We start from the raw sequence: 19,146 nt of genomic DNA on the forward strand, positions 1-19,146 counted from the left end.
TTGGCAGGTGAAGCACTGCCTCACCTGCCTCCCCTGACCACACGTCCCTGATGACATCCCCCGTAAATGGATTGCTGTACGGTACACTACAGTGTACACCCACCCTATTTAACTTTTCCGGTTCAGGTTCGATTCGGGTTCAGGGATTTTTTTGGAATCCGGTTCAGTTCTGGTTTCGGTTCAAAGGAATTTAAAAGTTCTGGTTCAGGTCCGGTTCAAGCATCGCTATTTCAAAACCGGTTCGTAAAGTTCCGGTTCAGATACAATATAATTTGCGTTAAATCTCAGAATGTGGGTCGACAAATATAGAGGTTAATCTTTGAATTGTAGGCCTAAGTCATTTAATCTAAGTTACGTGACTTATTAAAAAAACAGCAACTGAATATTGAAATATCTAAAAAAAAACAATGAACGATTTTTTTTATTTATTATTCATGTTTTTTTCATAACATTTCGAACATGGCGTAACTTGACTCTGTAAAATAGAAGTTGTGACGTCATACAGGAGCGAATCGCTTTTGTTTACAGGTTCGGGTTCGGGTTCGGTTAAGGTTCAGGTACTTTCAAACTATTCGGTTCAGTTCCGGTTCGGTTCCTTAAAATCTTATAACAAACGGTTCAGGTTCCGTTACGGTTCGAAAAAAATTGACCTAAATCCGGTTCATAAAGCTCCGGTACGGTTCTGGTTCGACTCCCTGGGTAAAGGTCTCTTTCTCACTAATTTATTAGAATTATTACGAAAACTTTTTCTGTCATTTTGCATAACGTAACAATCGTTCGTTATTTTAGTAGCTTGAACCAGTTTAGTAGGACTTTTGCCGTAATTCGATTTTTTTCAAGAATTTATTGATAAGGATCATTGTGACATCAAATGCACAAAGCCGGGCCGTGGCCCAACTATTTTTTCTGGCTATTTAAACTATTGTAACGTACATATAGAAATTGTTTGCGCTTTCATTTGGATTTAGGATAAGTCGATCTTTTAGCTCAACATATATATTTAGCCTAAAAGGCCCCATGCCGTTCCCACAATGACATTCATTAAATTTTGGCAAATATCAGATGGTTCTCAAGGAAACTAAATTAAACGTATAGCATTCACGTTGCACGTCTTTTTAATTTTATAAATGCGTCACATTTTAATGAAAGTTTATGGTGTGGGCTAACTTGTGGCCTCATATTTCGACGTAGCCTATATAACTTTGTCGGATCAACCTTATTTCATAAAAAAATGCTGGTATCTGTCAAACTGGTGCACAAACCTGGAAACAAAATCTAGAATTACAACGATTTGCTCCAAGCGCAAAAACATCTATTAAAACATAATTTTCGCTCGTCTTTGGCAACCATTACAGCTTACAAACATATACAGTTTTTATGTTAAAAATTACAAACAATGCATTAACATGACAAAGGGACGGACATTCATTGCTTAGCAACGAAAGGTTTCATAAGTGGTTAAAAATGGAATTTAAATAGACTGAAATTAAAGCGTTGAAATGCTATGAAGAGTTAATGCGGTAAAAAATGAAAGAAGTAGGAATTTTAAAGTTGCCTTTAGTTATTTTAGCGTGTGTTTTGCACGACGGAATCGGAATACTGAAAATAAGAAGTCGTACGAAGACAAAGCAGTACAATGTTTAGTACCAAGGCTTTGTTAAGTAATCGGAATAAGGTAAAATATCATGTATTACTAGAAAATTCGAAAACGCTATCAAACTGTAGCGAACGTTAAGTGTATTTACGTTTTGGTATGTTGTATGGGTGACTATCAGGGGGTCCGTAAAAGACAACTCTTTTTTGCAGTAAATTCAACTCAAAATAGCAAAATTAATTAAAGCTAGTTCACCAATTTGAATAAACTTTAAGTGACATTTGTTATTACAATCATTTTATTAAGAGGGTTTGCATGTGATCTGTTTACTCTCATATTATTTATAGTACGGTTCGTGGTGAAAAAAATGTATCTCAGGCAAATAATTTAAAAAAGGTTCTCACTGTTCGAGCAAAATTAGTTAGATCAAATATGGCTGCCATATCGTAACCACAGGGTAAAACTTTTTTTTTTCACGCGGCATGTCGTTTTATGAACGTTTGTTACATTAATAAATATTGTTTTATATAACTTTACGGTTTAATTGTACGCCCTAGCTTTAATATTGGTTTACGGCAAAGTAATAATACTATTGTAACAGATTTAATATCAATTATCGGAAATATAAAAATCGGCGCTGGTCTAGAATCCTACCATATATTCGTCCGTTCATATTGCTAACTTTATTTGGGTTGGGGTTACAGTTAGCGTTTGGGTGGGTCAAGTATTATTAATATTTCTGTTGTTACATATTTATGGGTTCCTTGCAATTTTAACTTCGACGCCTCATTGTTCATTACTGTAAAATTAATGTGGTAAGATTCTGCCAAAAATGTAAATAAAACATAGTGCTGTAAATGTGATGACTTAAGTTACCTTCACTTAAGTCACCGTTTATGACAAGTACTTGATTTGGGCAACGGATGACCAAAACTTTCCACTCAGGCAAATTAAAAAAATGGCATTATTACAGCCGCGCAAAATCCAAAATATGGTGGAGTGTGCTATATTCCTGATCCTCAGGTGTGCATAAAACCTTGAAAGCACAAATTTAGCGCTATACGTGAGATCACGACATGAAACGCAGATTGGGTAAAACATACCTGAGCATGTCAGGGAAGAGCCACTTCATATTTTAAAGAAACTTGTGTGCTTGACTTTATTCCATAATTTAGAGCGGCCAGGATTTGTGCAAAACAAATTTAGCGTGAAATCTTGCGCTAAAATTTTCTTATACATTCTGTGTAGGCTAGCATATTTTATGCTAAATGATGTCTTGATGGAGGGTTTTGGCCAGGTATTTAATGCAAAATATTAGGGTTGGCAAGCCGGTCAATTGACCGGTCAAATACGGTCAATTGACCGCACTTTATTTAACTGGTCAAATACTCATATTGGATTCAAATGTTGTAAATTTTTGTTTTTGTGATTTGAGTTTTTAATAAACTTGATTGTAACTTTTAGAATTCAAATATAAAATGGCAGGGTTTACCTGATGCAAACACATGTTCTGTGCTAATAACAAGTGTTTGTAATAGCCAAGTAGATTTATTTTGTTTAGAATAAATCCAGGTATATGATGAATCACATTTGTCATAAAAGGAAATACCAGTCGGGACCTAGAAATTTAGGAGAACCAAATCGCTTGTCTCCAGTGGACCCTGGTGATGATTTAGAAAATTCAGATAGTCGCAAAAGTATTTTTTAGTGATGCATTTACTTGTTGTTAAATTTCGTTAATGAACTTGTTGGCTTAACTGGTTTTGCTTTGTAAGATGGACATGGTTTTGCAAAAATTCTTATTAATTGTCATAAAATTATTGTATTTTGTTTATAAACCACTGTACTTGAGCCAAAACGTTCACATATTTATTTAAAGTTAAAATCAAGGTTTATTTTGAACTTCAATTGCATTTTGATAGTGTGTATAGTATTTGACCAATATTTGACCTATTTGACGAGTATTTGACCGGTCAATTGACCGGATCTTATTTGACCGGTCAAATGCCCAACCCTACAAAATATATTTTGAGAAGAGACTGGAATACAATCGGGCTTATTGCATAAGATCTTGATTGCATAGCAACGCAACTAAAAACTTGGTGCTGCACAGCCTTAATCTAGATTGGAAAATTTGGATATTTCGTGTGGCGAGTTTTGAAAGTTAAATAAATTATGCAACTGAATTCAGAAAAAAGCTTAAAATTGATAACATGCTAAACCTCAAGTTTAGGGATGTTCAAAGTAGAATATCAAATCCTTGGAGTCGAATCCAATTCTGCCGTTTATTTCGGGTAATTGGAACCGATATAATTTAATGTTTTACCGCCGATTGTTGCGCCTAATTGTACAAACGCGTGTGGTAAGTTGGCCTGTCACTGCGGCGACCAATTTACAGGGCTTGCTTTAAATGTAGCCTGGTAGTGCAGTGTCAGCGTTTTTTCGGGCGGCCAATTACCACGTCTCGCAATAACTTTCGTCTAATAATTAAGTGTCAATCAAGCATTATTGGGCGAGACTAACATGTAAATGTCTGGTGTGGAGTTCGCAATTGCCCTAAATGCGTAAAGTTGCAAAAGTAATATTACGTTTTAAATGTAAAAAAATGCTTCATAATAGATTAGAAACAAGTAGTTTTTATTTCTGTTTATACGTTTGTAAAGAAAATTTTTTTGTGACTTAAACAACTATATACATAAGGGACTTACTAAAGTACAAACTGGGGCCTGGGGTAGTACATGTATGCTTTTTTTACTCCCAACAATGTTACATAGATAAGCTGTTTTTGGACAAACTTGTGATGCAGTGCAAAACCAGATTAAAAATCGCGAAACAATTCTTTGGTTAAATGGGAGAATTTTTTAATATATATTGCTTGAAATAATGATATTAATAATCAAATTTAATAGGAATTGGTTACCGAGTTTAGAGTCACACAGTCTGAATAGATTTGCTTAAAACAGAGACAGAATCATAGCAAAACAAGGGCAAATTTGCACGGAGCCGAAATTTTTTTGCGTTTACTTAATTAAAATAGCCAAAAATATAGTTTAAGCCTTAGATGGAACAGCACGGCCTAGCTCCCTAGTACATCCTCTTCAGGCTCATGCGAATGTCATATACCTGCCTATTTAACAAGAATGGCGACTGAAACAACATGCTTCGCACTTCCGTAAATGTTTTAAAAATGACACACAACAATATTAATTCCTGCCAACTGTAGTGCGTAATGTTTCTACATATTCTGCATTTCAAAAATATATGTGAATAAGTAGGTGTAGAAACAACATTTTTTTAAGGATAAATGGATCATTTAAAAAAAATTAAAATTTTTTTTGTTTTGAGTAATTTTTTTGCACCAATTTCTTCGGTTTTCTGGCTCATTCTTCGGCCGACATACTGTTTTTAGAATTTAAATTAAAGCTATAGCTTTTTTTTAAGTAATGTTTTGATAAGTCAGGGGTTCACATTTCAATTTTAAAACTTGTTTTATTTTATGCAGATTTGTCACTGATATAAACACACAAAAAAATGGCAGATGCATCTGCCAGATCACTGCAATATGAGTACAAGGCAAACTCCAATCTTGTCCTGCAAGCTGACAGGTCGTTGATTGACAGACGGCCCAGAAATGAACCTTCTGGGGAGGTTCTTTCCCTACAGGGCAAACTGAGCGGAATTGCAATGGGTGACAAAGCTCAAAGAACAAAGCCGCCACAAATGGAGGAGAAAAAATCAAAGCGACGTAAGCGAGATGAGGATGAAAAAGGCCAAGGAAACTTGAAAGGAAGAACTCTGCTATCGGAGGGTGTGGATGAAATGGTGGGAATTGTGTATAAACCCAAGACAAAGGAAACCAGAGAAACCTATGAGATTTTACTCAGCTTTATTCAAGCTGCCATTGGTGACCAGCCGAGAGACATCCTATGCGGTGCAGCTGACGAGGTAATTTCAGTACTAAAAAATGAGAAACACAGAGACAAAGAAAGAAGGAAGGAAGTCCAATCTTTGCTTGGTCCCCTGGAGGACACAAGGTATCATGTCTTGGTCAACTTGGGACGGAAAATTTCCGACTTTGGTATTGACAAAGACGCACAGACCGCTGATGACAACATTGATGAAACATACGGCGTTAATGTTCAGTTTGAATCGGATGAAGAAGCTGGGGAGGAAGATATGTACGGAGAAATCCGTGAAGGATCAGATGTTGAAGAAGATGAAGAGGAGGGAGTTGAGGCAGATGCAAGCATGGTGGTGTCCGGGAACCTGACTAACCAAGCTGGCGACATTAATATCAGCAAACACAAGGATTTGCATCCACGCGATATCGATGCCTTTTGGCTACAGAGAAACCTCAGCAAAGTCTATGACGACGCCATAGTTTCCCAAAGGAAAGCTGAAGAGGTTTTAGAGATCTTGAAAAGTGCTCCAGATGACCTCAACTGTGAAAATCAACTTGTGCTGCTGCTAGGCTACAACCAGTTTGACTTCATCAAAATTGTTCGCCAACACCGCGAAATGATCCTATACTGCACCATGTTGGCAGGCGCGCAGAGCGAAGCTGCAAAGCAGCAAATAGAAGAAAAAATGAAATCCAATCCATCTCTATTAAACATTTTAAAGCAGCTTTACGACACCGAAAAAGATGATATTATCAAAGAGGAACAGGAAAGAAGGGAAAGACTACGAAAAAGCAAAGTCGATGCTGACTTAGAAGCGATGGATGTTGATCACTCAAAATCTGAAGATGCATTTCAACCAAGCCACGCTGCAGTCGACTTGGAAGACTTGGAGTTCGGCCAGGGTTCACATTTTATGGCAAACAAAAAGTGTCAGTTACCTGATGGCTCCTACAGAAAACAGTGGAAGGGATATGAAGAGGTCCATGTACCAGCATTGAAACAAAAGCCGTTTGACGATGGAGAGAAGTTAGTTGGTATTGAATCATTGCCCAAATATGCACAGGCAGCTTTTTCGGGTTTTAAATCTTTGAATCGTGTCCAAAGTAAGTTGTCCAAAACCTGTTTAGAAAGTGATGAAAATGTTCTGCTGTGTGCTCCAACTGGTGCTGGAAAAACAAATGTGGCATTGCTATGCATGCTAAAGGAAATCGGCAAGCATATAACCACAGATGGCACAATCAAACTGGACAGCTTCAAAATAATCTACATTGCCCCAATGAAATCACTTGTCCAAGAAATGGTGGGTAGTTTTGGAAAACGATTAGCCAGCTATGGCATTAAAGTCGCTGAGTTGACTGGGGATCATCAGTTGTGTAAAGAAGAAATTAACGCAACTCAGATTATCATCTGCACTCCAGAAAAATGGGATATCATTACGCGGAAAGGTGGAGAGAGAACTTACACCCAACTTGTCCGCTTGATTATCATGGATGAAATTCACATGCTGCATGACAGTCGTGGTCCAGTTTTAGAGGCTATTGTTGCTAGAACCATCCGATCGATTGAAACCACACAAGAAGATGTCAGGCTTGTTGGTTTATCTGCAACGCTGCCAAACTACGAAGATGTTGCCACTTTTCTTCGAGTTGACCCAGCAAAGGGCTTGTTTTACTTTGACAATAGTTTTCGACCAGTTCCCTTGGAGCAGCAGTATATTGGAATTACAGAGAAAAAAGCACTCAAAAGATTTCAAGTGATGAATGAAATTGTGTACGAGAAAGTTGTTGAAAATGCTGGCAAAAATCAAGTTCTTGTTTTTGTGCATTCTCGCAAGGAAACCGGCAAAACAGCCAGAGCAATCCGCGACATGTGTCTGGAAAACGACACTCTCGGAAATTTTCTTAGGGAAGGTTCCGCCTCCACTGAGGTTTTAAGGACAGAAGCAGAACAGGTGAAAAATCTTGAACTGAAAGACCTTCTTCCATACGGCTTTGCAATCCATCATGCTGGAATGACAAGAGTCGACAGAACACTGGTGGAGGACCTGTTTGCAGATAAGCACATCCAAGTTCTTGTGTCAACCTCCACCCTCGCTTGGGGTGTTAATTTACCAGCACACACAGTAATCATAAAAGGCACGCAAGTGTACAGCCCAGAGAAGGGTAGGTGGGTCGAATTGGGAGCCTTAGATGTACTCCAGATGATGGGAAGGGCTGGTCGTCCTCAGTATGACACAAAGGGTGAAGGTGTGTTGATTACTGCCCATAGTGAGCTGCAATATTACCTGTCTTTGCTCAACCAACAGCTGCCAGTAGAAAGCCAAATGATATCAAAACTTCCTGATGCCATCAATGCTGAAATTGTGCTTGGTAACATTCAAAGCATTAAAGATGCAGTAAACTGGCTGGGCTACACTTACCTGTATATTCGTGCCCTGCGGCATCCCTCTCTGTACGGTGTTGAATCACTACAGGATGATGCACTGCTTCAGCAGAGAAGAATCGACCTTTCTCATTCTGCTGTCAGCATGCTAGCCAAAAACAATCTGGCAAAGTACGATCGGAAAACTGGTCAAATCCAAGTCACTGACCTGGGGCGCATTGCCAGTCATTATTACTGCTCAAATGAAAGCATGGCAACTTACAATCAGCTGTTAAAGCCAACCCTAAGTGAGATTGAGCTGTTCCGAGTTTTTTCACTGTCATCTGAATTTAAATACATCACAGTGAGGGAGGAAGAAAAGCTTGAACTGAACAAGCTTCTTGAAAAAGTTCCAATACCTGTCAAAGAAAGCATTGAGGAATCTTCAGCCAAGGTCAACGTCCTACTTCAGGCCTACATTTCAAATTTGAAGTTAGAAGGATTTGCGCTTATGGCAGATATGGTATATGTAACTCAGAGTGCTGGAAGGCTGATGAGAGCTATTTTTGAAATTGTACTCTTCAGGGGCTGGGCTCAGCTGGCAGACAAATGCCTTTCTTTGTGCAAGATGATACAGTGCAGAATGTGGCAATCCATGACACCACTTCGCCAGTTCAAAAGAGTCCCCGAAGAAGTTGTAAAGAAGATTGAAAAGAAGAACTTTCCATGGGAGCGCTTTTACGATCTTGGCCACAATGAAATCGGTGAATTGATTCGCATGCCTAAGATGGGCAAGACCTTACACAAATTGGTCCATCAATTCCCCAAAATGGAGCTCTCTGTTCATGTTCAGCCTATCACCCGCTCTACACTTCGCGTTGAATTGACAATCACACCAGACTTTCAATGGGATGAGAAAGTTCATGGACATTCGCAGGCTTTTTATATTCTAGTAGAAGACGTGGACAGCGAAGTAATCTTACATCATGAGTACTTCCTTTTAAAATCTAAGTACTCAACCGACGAGCATGTTGTAAACTTTTTTGTTCCTGTCTTTGAACCACTACCACCACAGTACTTTATACGAATCATATCTGACCGCTGGATATCGTCCGAGACTCAGCTACCTGTATCTTTTAGGCATCTGGTTTTGCCTGAAAAATATCCGCCACCAACAGAGCTGCTAGACTTGCAACCACTTCCTGTGACAGCCTTAAGAAATCCAGAGTTCGAAGCTCTCTATGAGAACAGTTTCCCCTGTTTCAACCCTATTCAAACCCAGGTTTTCAATGCAATTTACAACGGTGATGAAAACGTTTTTGTAGGTGCCCCAACTGGAAGTGGCAAAACCATCTGTGCTGAATTTGCCCTTTTCAGGGCATTTACTAAAGATCCTGATTCCCGTTGTGTTTATGTGACACCTGTAGAAGCAATTGCCAGCATCGTATACAAGGATTGGCGGGAGAAGTTTGAGGTGCGCCTGGGAAAGCGTGTTGCCCTACTTACCGGCGAAACCAGCACCGATCTGAGGCTAATATCGAGAGCCTCGATTATTATTGCCACATCAGAGAGATGGGATGTTATTTCACGAAGATGGAAGCAGAGGCGCAATGTTCACAGCGTGTCACTATTCATTGTCGATGAAATCCATTTAATTGGAGGCGAAAGTGGTCCTGAACTGGAGGTAGTATGCTCCAGAATGCGCTACATCGCATCACAACTGGAGAAGCAGATCAGGATAATTGCACTCGGCTCGTCTCTAGCCAATGCCCGGGATGTTGCCCAATGGTTGGGCTGCTCTGCTATGCACACCTTCAATTTCCATCCGAATGTGAGACCTGTTCCACTTGAACTCCACATTCAGGGCTTCAACATCACACACACTCAGTCACGATTGCTTAGCATGGCCAAGCCGGTGTACAATGCCATTACAAAGCACTCTCCAAAGCGTGCTGTCATTGTGTTTGTGCCATCGCGCAAACAGAGCAAACTGACTGCTGTCGACGTCCTCACATATGCAGCTGCTGATGGTGCACCTCAGCGCTTCCTGCATTGTAACGAATCTGAACTGGGCGCTTACTTAGAGCATGTCAAGGATGCCACTCTTAGGGAAACACTGTCAAATGGTGTTGCATACCTTCACGATGGTACTACGCAAATTGAGAAGACGGTAATTGAGCAGCTATTTTCCTCTGGTGCTGTCCAAGTCCTTGTTGCATCACGGAGCCTGTGTTGGGCTCTTAGCCTTGCCGCTCATCTTGTGATTGTGATGGATACCCAGTACTACAATGGTAAAATCCATGCCTATGTTGACTATCCTGTTACTGATGTGCTGCAAATGATCGGAAGAGCCAACAGACCACTGAAGGATGATGAAGGTAAATGTGTTGTGATGTGCCAGACTTCCAAAAAAGACTTTTTCAAGAAGTTTGTCTATGAGCCTTTGCCAGTTGAATCACATTTAGACCACTGCCTTCACGACCATTTCAATGCAGAAATTGTTACCAAGATCATTGAAAACAAACAGGATGCTGTTGATTATCTTACATGGACATTTTTGTACAGAAGAATGAGCCAAAATCCAAACTACTACAACTTGCAGGGAGTATCCCATCGCCATCTTTCCGACAGTCTTTCGGAGCTAGTGGAAAACACCCTGGCTGACCTGGAGCAATCCAAATGCATTTCAATCGAAGATGAAATGGACATCACACCTTTAAATCTGGCCATGATTGCTGCCTACTACTATATCAACTACACCACCATTGAGCTGTTCAGCATGTCTCTTAATGCAAAGACAAAGATCCGTGGTCTGATCGAGATCATAAGCAATGCTGCAGAGTACGAGGGCATTTCAATTCGACGCCACGAAGACAACACTTTAAGGCAGCTGCTGCCCAAAATCCAATACAAGCCACAGAACATTCGCTTCACCGACCCACACATCAAGACAAACCTTCTTCTACAGGCACATTTATCCAGACTTCAGCTCCCAGCAGAACTGCAATCTGACACTGAACACATTCTAAGCAAGGCGGTTCGACTTATTCAGGCTTGCGTTGACGTTCTGTCGTCCAATGGATGGCTGTCACCTGCCCTAGCTGCTATGGAACTTGCCCAGATGGTGACACAAGCTATGTGGAGCAGAGATTCCTACCTTAAACAGTTGCCGCATTTTGATGCTGACCTGATCAAGAAGTGCACAGACAAGGTGAGTAAATTAATGCTTTACTTTTATATTTAAAAAAGAACAAAAAAAAACAGATATTATGTTATGAGCAGAATTTTTAATAACAAGGTTGTTAGTTTCCCAAAGTATCTATAATTAACAAACTAAAAAAAACTGTTATGTTTTTTAAATCATGCGCAACTCAAATGATAAGCTGCAATTAAACATGCTTCTGATTTAAATACATTAAATTTGTATAAAATCTTTACATTGAATTTTGAAAGTTTTAGAAACATACATAATAATTTTATATGACAGGAAATTGAAAGCGTCTTCGATATCCTTGAAATGGAAGACACTGATCGCGAGGAGCTTTTGAAAATGGGAGAATCACAAATGGCTGATGTTGCAAGGTTGGACTATAGTTTGTTTTTTACTGTAAAACATGCCTGATACAGTTAACTTATGGAATATGCTTTGTTAACTTATAGGATATACATTGATATTCTGTGGATTTTTTTTACCTGTATTTTACTCATACTGAATATCTAAAGTTATATCAAATATATTATAAACCTATTTACATAGTAAAGATCTAAAAAAAATAAGCTGTTCAACCCAGTCGAATATACTCTGTTATTTACATTAAAAAAAATTAAATGCATGCAAAATTATTAAAAATATCTTTAATTAAAAAAAGTGATTCCAGGTCGTTTAGCTTTACTGAACGATCGAAAACTACCCATAAATTACGTTATTCAACCTCAAAATTTGCTCCCACCTCAGGTTCTGCAACAGATACCCCAACATTGAGCTTTCCTACGAAGTACAGGAACCCGACAACCTTCACGCCGGCAAGGCAGTGGTGGTCCACGTCGCCCTGGAACGGGAGGACGAAGTGGCCGGACCTGTGATTGCCCCCTACTTCCCCCAAAAGCGAGAAGAAGGCTGGTGGGTGGTGGTCGGCGACCCCAAAACGAACAGCCTGATTTCCATCAAGCGCCTTACCCTCCAGCAAAAAGCCAAGGTCAAGTTGGACTTCATTCCACCTTTTGCCGGCTCCCATTCCTACACGCTTTACTTTATGAGCGACGCTTACATGGGCTGCGACCAGGAGTACAAACTCACAATTAACGTTCGCGAGTCGGAGGGCGAAAGCAGCGCGAGCGATTCCGACTGATGATTGTGTTACGCCAGTGTATTGTGTTTTTTTTTTCAATTTTTGATAAGTTTGAGGAGCAAGGCAGAGTCTGGACCTTTGTTTTCAAAATTTTTCTTTTTGTTTTTCTACAAAAACGGATATATTTCGCATTCACGTCCAAATATTAAATTCTTTCTTTTTAAAGTACTATATTTTCACCAGCGAGCCTGTCTCAAGCAATTTTGAACCACCAGGGTCCTATATAATTAATCATAATCGATTATCTGGGTCAAGCGTTCTATTTCTAGCTTTTCATGGGGTTATTGTATTGTTTACTTTTTGCTGAATGAAAAAAAACACGTTGGTTTTGAAAACCTTGAAACTAAACGTTAGTTCCAACTCCATTAGTTATATTATTTGACTATTTCTTTTTTGATTTTTCAGTCCATTTAATTATAATTTTGCTTGTCACTGCGCTAAGGTTAATTACAAGTCAATTTAAATCTACCCAAATAACAATCATACTTTAATTGCAGTTTTGATAAAGGCAAACTATTTTATAACTTGTAAATATATTTTTCAATATTTCTTATATGCTGGATATTTTGCCCAACGTTTTCAGGCATCGATTCCTATTGCCAACTCGTCAGTAAAACTTTCTGGTAGTAAAATATTTGTGGGCAATAAGTAGTGCGTAGCAAGACAGAAATGGTATATGCGGAATGCTATAAGAACGTTTTAGGATAAGAACTTGGAAGTTAAAATTTAAAGATATCAAACAGCTGGTACGTCTAAAATATATGGTTTGCTCGGGTCATTTGGTTCACTATTTTAATTGTTAGGCGGGTGTTAGCTCCTTGATTTTTAATTTTTTTTAACAATTCTACTGAATTTTAATTTCCCTATAAATAAGCATTAAGCTTATATTGATTTTTGGTGCTCATTTTCTATATTTATTTGCATAACGTGTTATCCCCCACTTCGGCATTTCCCAGAAATGGGTCGCGAGGGTTATACAAAAACAAGTCGCGCATAGAGACGATTTAAATCTGCCTAAACTAAGACTATTTAATTCCTTCCATCTAAGTTCGTTCCACCAAAACATACACTTAAGTATTGCCTCATAAACAGTTATGGCTGTATTACAGTCATTTCTTTCATGAAACACGTATAAGTTCAAATGCTAAGTTTAGTTTATTCTGGAACTATCTTGGAGCTAAAAAGTCAGAGAACAGCGGCAGATCCAGGGTAGGGCAGCTATAGGAATCTTCTATTTACAACAAGTGTTTTAGATAAAAATGTTTTTTTGTGCAAAATGGGTGATTTACGTATTTTTAGGACGTAAAAATCCTAGCTTTTGGTGACTATTTTGATGAAAAAAATTTCTTAGAATGAAATAACTTATGTGAATTCAAAAATGTAACAAATTGGTGTGGACTTAATCTATTTCGCGAAAGACGTGACTGGGACTCATCTAAAATGACTTTTTAAGAACACTGGAAGCGATTGGGCACATCATTATTTCAAAAAGAATTCGAAAATCTATACTATCGATTTCGGGGAATAACCCTTTTTTACGCATGTTGTTTTCATTTTGTTGAGAGTTAGTCAATTGTTTCAATTAATGACTGCTCGATCACTTAACGTTATAAATAATGTCTGGTAACTGCGTGGACCTAGGTTTTTTGGAAGATCCTAGCGACCCTTGGAGGCTACACCGTTGTTATTTTCCAAGCAAAGTTGGTGGAAAACCCGCATGGCTTGATCCAAAGAATCTTCCGAGCGTGGAAAGCTTGAAATGTGACAATTGCTCGAAACCCCTTATCTTTTTGCTTCAAGTTTATGCACCTGACGATGCGCTTGACCATTGCTTCCACAGGTTTGTTGCAATCAAAATCTAACGCGAAAAAGAGAATATTTTTTTAGACACTTTTAAATTCCTTGAACTTTACATTTTGTTTTGAAGATCAATATTTGTTTTTTGTTGTAAAAATGGAGGATGCTATATGGAAAAAGACAATAGGTGCATAAAAGCATTCCTATGCTCTCTTCCAAGACAGAACGATTTTTACCCTGTTGACCCACCTGACTATGAAACAGGAGACGCAGCAAGGTATGAATACAAATATTGTGACTTTTGTGAATGATGTTGTCTGGTACATAATAATATATAATATAGCAGTCGAGTGCACAATATAACTTATGACCGTTTAAATGAAAAGTGCTTTTCCACACAGTATAAAGTAATGTCTGATAATCCCCCACGCTGTTGCTTGCTTAGCCTCCAGATTGGATTCTTTGGATTTGGTAGCTTGAAATTGTGCGGCTGTAATAACATTTCTGCCTAAATTGGCGCGGCTGAAATAATGTTATTTTTTAAATTTGCACGTCTGAAAATGGAGCACTATACTGAAAACCGTTAGCGCAGACGAAAGTTTTGCGCATTTGAGCGATTTTTAACAGCTGACCGCATTTAATGTTGATTGTACACAATATGCGCAGCTATTACCGCGACTGAAAATGGAATGTGCAAAACTTCCATAGCCCTAAGAGTTTTGACTTTTAAGTATAGTACTCAGTGTTGTAAACAACGTCCCAGTCGTTTGTAAAATAACTTGAGTCCAAGTCAAGTCTTTTTGAATAAATTTTCCAGTCCAAGTCATCAGTTTGCCAAGTCAAATCCCAGTCAAGTCATCATTACAGCAAGTCAAATTCATGTCACAGCCTTGTTATAAATATAAAACGTTTTATGAGAAATAACTGATCTAAAACAACGAGGAAATGAAACACACAGCAAAAATATTGTTTTATGTTCAAAAATTTGGATAAATAGCTCAAATTTATCAAAAACACCTAAAGAAAACACTTCATTTCAACCGAAGTTATTTGTCCAAAAGACTTAAGCCAAGTCAAGTCGTTTGACGAAAGACTTAAGTCAAGTCAAGTCATACCCAAATGACTTTTAAAAGTCAAGTCATTTGAAAACAGTGACTTAAGTGCACTTAAGTCAAGTCATTGTTAATCACCAAGATGGAATATTAATCACCGAAGATGGAAATTTATTAATCACCAAGATGTAATATTATAGGGTGGGATATTTTTCAACAATGTGTGGATAAATTGAATGACACTCCTATGAGTGGATTGCAGACGATTTAGTGTCCATGTATGAGTGAAGTATTACTTTATTATCTATCTATATAGTGGCCTCAAGTTGGACTTGTGAGTTTGACTCTACTTTATTTTGTAGGGTGGAGTCAGATTTGTTTTAACCTACTCCGCGGCTCTGATTAAACCTTAGTGAACTAAGTTAACCATTGTCAGATACATAAACAAACTATTTTGCCCTGTAAATGTAGGGTTGCATTTTTTTTGTTAAAGAATCTGTATGAATTTATTATTGATCAAGTTTGACGTCACTGAGCTTAGTAATCCAAATCAACAAAGCTATGCAGGCTTTAAGAATGCTTTAGTTGCATTTATCTTTAAAGTAAACAATTTTGTAAAGGAACTGCTGTGAACCTCAGGCATTATGTAACCTCTGTGGATGTATTGGACCCAAGACATGCTCGAAATGCAAAGTTGTACACTATTGTGGGCGCGACCATCAAATAGTTGACTGGAAACTCCACAAACATGTTTGTGGAAAAAAGCCAGAGACTAAAGATGATTTCCTAAAAGTCTCAGATTACCTGTTTAAAGGTAAGCAGTAATTGAAGTACTATATATGCTAGTAGAAAAATCTAAGCAACTAGTATAGAAATCTAAATACCTGTTGCTGAATGGTAAATAACAAATTTTGCAACTTGCTTTTTAATCTTACTGTTATATTTATAATAAGTAATTGTGTTTAAGCTATTACCCTCAATAAATCTTGGTTTGGGGGTGAGTATTTATATATATAAACTAAATATTTATATACAAACTTAATAAAACTTGGTTAGGTAATAACTGTTTTGACTGTAAAGTGTTTGGTTATTTTAGAAGGCGAGATTGTAATTGAGTCAGAAGAACAATTTAGTAAAGAAGATGATTACACTGGAGAACTCGCTACTCCAGACATCAAAATTTCTTCAACCAATGAAGACAATTCTAAATTTAGTGAAGCTGAACTGAATGAAGCGGTTGGTATAAAAGAGGAAGACAAGACATTTTCGAAGTTTAAGAAAAGGATTTCAAGTTTTCCTGACCAGGTTTATAACTTTTGTTTATCATAATGTTAACACTATTAGCATTTAGTTAAGTCTCTGGTTGTTTCTTTGTAATTTTTAACAATAAAAAAATTAACCTGTTTTTTTGCTTTATGTATAGGCTTGTTGCAATATGAGTAGGTAAAATTTATTTTTTGTTTTTTTTACATAAATTCCTTTTTTGGGGGTTAACAGTTAACACCCTAACAATTAAGGCTTTTATGGCAAATAAAATTTTTTGTTAAAGTAGGTCAGTTTGATAACTGTAAGAAATTAATATGACAGGCGGAATATAAAACTTTGTGTTAAATTATAATTGATTAAACGAAGGAAACGCAAAAAATAGACAACAAAATAAATAGAAAGCTTATTACAGTTGTTGTTATGTTAAAAATGTTATTGAATTTTGGGTTAATTGTAGTTTGTCAACCGCTTTTACTACACTGGCACATTAGGTTTTATTGATAAAATACAAATATTTTTATATCAGATTCTAAGATATGGTAAAGGTGAAAAAACGCTGTGGTGCAGCAACAACTTTGTACCTCAAGAGAATGATATAGCACAGTGTGAATGTGGTTCTAAGAGAATATTTGAATTTCAGGTTGGTTTTAAGTAATTTTAAAAGACATTATTAAAATGTCTAATGCCATTCTGCATGAAATGCCATTTTATATCAAATATTAAATGTTATATTTGTTATCATGACAATATTCTTCAATTTAATCCACACTAACATTTCCAGTTATGATTTTTTTTACTCTTTAGCATCATATTTTTTTTTCTTGTATACATCACTTAAATTATTTTTCATTTTTTACCTGTTATGATTTACCTCTTGCGGATTTACATTTTTGACATCAAATATGTTTAAGGGGTTTGTGGCATCGTATAGACTTAAAGCAAAAACGAATGCCTTCCTACTCTTTCATATATATTTTTCAACTTACAAATATTTAAATACACTGTTTCTTGCAGATTATGCCCCAGTTACTCACGTTCTTGCAATGCGACACAAGTATACAGGGGCCAACTATAGACTGGGGAACTGTTGCTGTTTACACGTGTGCTGAAAACTGCAAGCCAGCTAATCCACTATCACCATACATACCGTGTTTTACCTGGAAGCAAAATTATTCTGCAGAGCTAAAAAGTGATACAGATTAACTGAAGATGAAATTAGGAAAACATCTTACAACATCTATGCAAAGTTACACAATGTTGCATCGCTATTTGTCGGATACTTCGGTGATATAGGTGGCGGATCAAATAGCTTCTGAACAAGCTCATTTAATGGTTTCTGAGTTCACTTTCCAAGTCATCTACCGGTTTAGATTCATTGATTTCCTGATATTTAGAAAGAAGTGGTTGCGGAGACCAAAAACTAGCCAGCCTACAAAATCTCACCCTATCTCATCGTACAATTTCAATGGCAAAATAAACATATTTATTCAGCATTAAGGAAAAAAGATTTTGCAACACACTAATACAGGTCTATATTTTATAAATATAAAAAAAAAAATTTTTTAAATATTAATATATGGTGAATATTAAAAGATAAAAACATTTGCCGACCGTTTAACCAACAAATTTGGGTAGACCTTGATCACACCTTTCCAACGATGCTACACATGATGCCACTGATATGGGGGATAATGGTTTAAATCGACGATAGCCAATATTCATATTCATAATTGCCATGCATTTAATGAAAATCGAGGAGAGGAGAGTATGACAGGTGCTGAATGTGTTGGTGGCTGTGTGTCGGTCGAGGAAAGTTGTGGCAGTAGTAGCAGTGCTTTATTGAATGTTGAGGATGTGTCTCGTATGGATTGTGTAAAAAATGTGGTAAAAAAGAGTTGTGACGTTAATCTCGTTGATGAACTTAAATCAATAAAGGCCACAATCAAAACGTTTAATTTTGTCCCTTTATTCGGTGCTAGCTGGGCTACTTTGGTAAAACAATTAAAGACGAAAAAATGTCGAAGAAAGAACTTAGCCGCGAAGTTCGATCGCTTAAGCACTTTTTTGCGCAAAATTGTCATGCATTTAATGAAAATCGCGGAGAGGAGAGTTTGACCGGTGTTGAATGTGTTGGTGGCTGTGTGTCGGGCGAGTAAAGTTGCGGTAGTAGTAGTAGTGCTTCAGGTGTTGAAATTAGTGAAGATGAGTGTTGTGCATTTAATGAAAATCGAGGAGAGGAGAGTATGGCAGGTGTTGAATGTGTTGGTGGCTGTGTGTCGGGCGAGTAAAGTTGTGGCAGTAATAGTAGTGCTTCAGGTGTTGAAATTAGTGAAGATGAGTGTTGTGCATTTAATGAAAATCGAGGTGAAGATAGTGTGACCGGTGTTGAATGTGTTGGTGGCTGTGTGTCGGTCGAGTAAAGTTGCGGTAGTAGTAGTAGTGCTTCAGGTGTTGAAATTAGTGAAGATGAGTGTTGTGCATTTAATGAAAATCGAGGAGAGGAGAGTATGGCAGGTGTTGAATGTGTTGGTGGCTGTGTGTCGGGCGAGTAAAGTTGTGGCAGTAATAGTAGTGCTTCAGGTGTTGAAATTAGTGAAGATGAGTGTTGTGCATTTAATGAAAATCGAGGTGAAGATAGTGTGACCGGTGTTGAATGTGTTGGTGGCTGTGTGTCGGGCGAGTAAAGTTGTGGCAGTAGTAGTGGTGCTTCAGGTGTTGAAATTAGTGAAGATGAGTGTTGTGCATTTAATGAAAATCGAGGTGAAGAGAGTGTGACCGGTGTTGAATGTGTTGGTGGCTGTGTGTCGGGCGAGTAAAGTTGTGGC

General features: G+C 37.7%; 2 protein-coding genes across 2 annotated transcripts; both read left to right on the forward strand.

Annotated features, from left to right (window-relative positions):
• The first annotated feature begins 5,106 nt into the window (after positions 1-5,106).
• Positions 5,107-12,832, forward strand: LOC146140888 (U5 small nuclear ribonucleoprotein 200 kDa helicase-like). Its single transcript, XM_083391385.1, has 3 exons — positions 5,107-11,068; positions 11,345-11,439; positions 11,813-12,832. The coding sequence occupies exons 1-3, from the start codon at positions 5,126-5,128 to the stop codon at positions 12,204-12,206; spliced, it is 6,432 nt and encodes a 2,143-aa protein (XP_083247511.1). The 5' UTR covers positions 5,107-5,125; the 3' UTR covers positions 12,207-12,832.
• A 990-nt stretch (positions 12,833-13,822) lies between these two features.
• Positions 13,823-18,447, forward strand: LOC146140889 (uS5 assembly chaperone PDCD2-like). The gene is made up of 6 exons (XM_083391386.1): positions 13,823-14,046; positions 14,134-14,280; positions 15,676-15,869; positions 16,152-16,360; positions 16,848-16,961; positions 17,336-18,447. Exons 1-6 carry the CDS (start codon positions 13,823-13,825, stop codon positions 17,522-17,524), a joined length of 1,077 nt encoding a protein of 358 aa, XP_083247512.1. The 3' UTR covers positions 17,525-18,447.
• The last annotated feature ends 699 nt before the right edge of the window (positions 18,448-19,146 follow it).

This window comes from Ascidiella aspersa, chromosome 6, assembly GCF_963924565.1.
Source record: "Ascidiella aspersa chromosome 6, kaAscAspe10.2, whole genome shotgun sequence".
Classification (NCBI taxonomy): Eukaryota; Metazoa; Chordata; class Ascidiacea; order Phlebobranchia; family Ascidiidae; genus Ascidiella; species Ascidiella aspersa.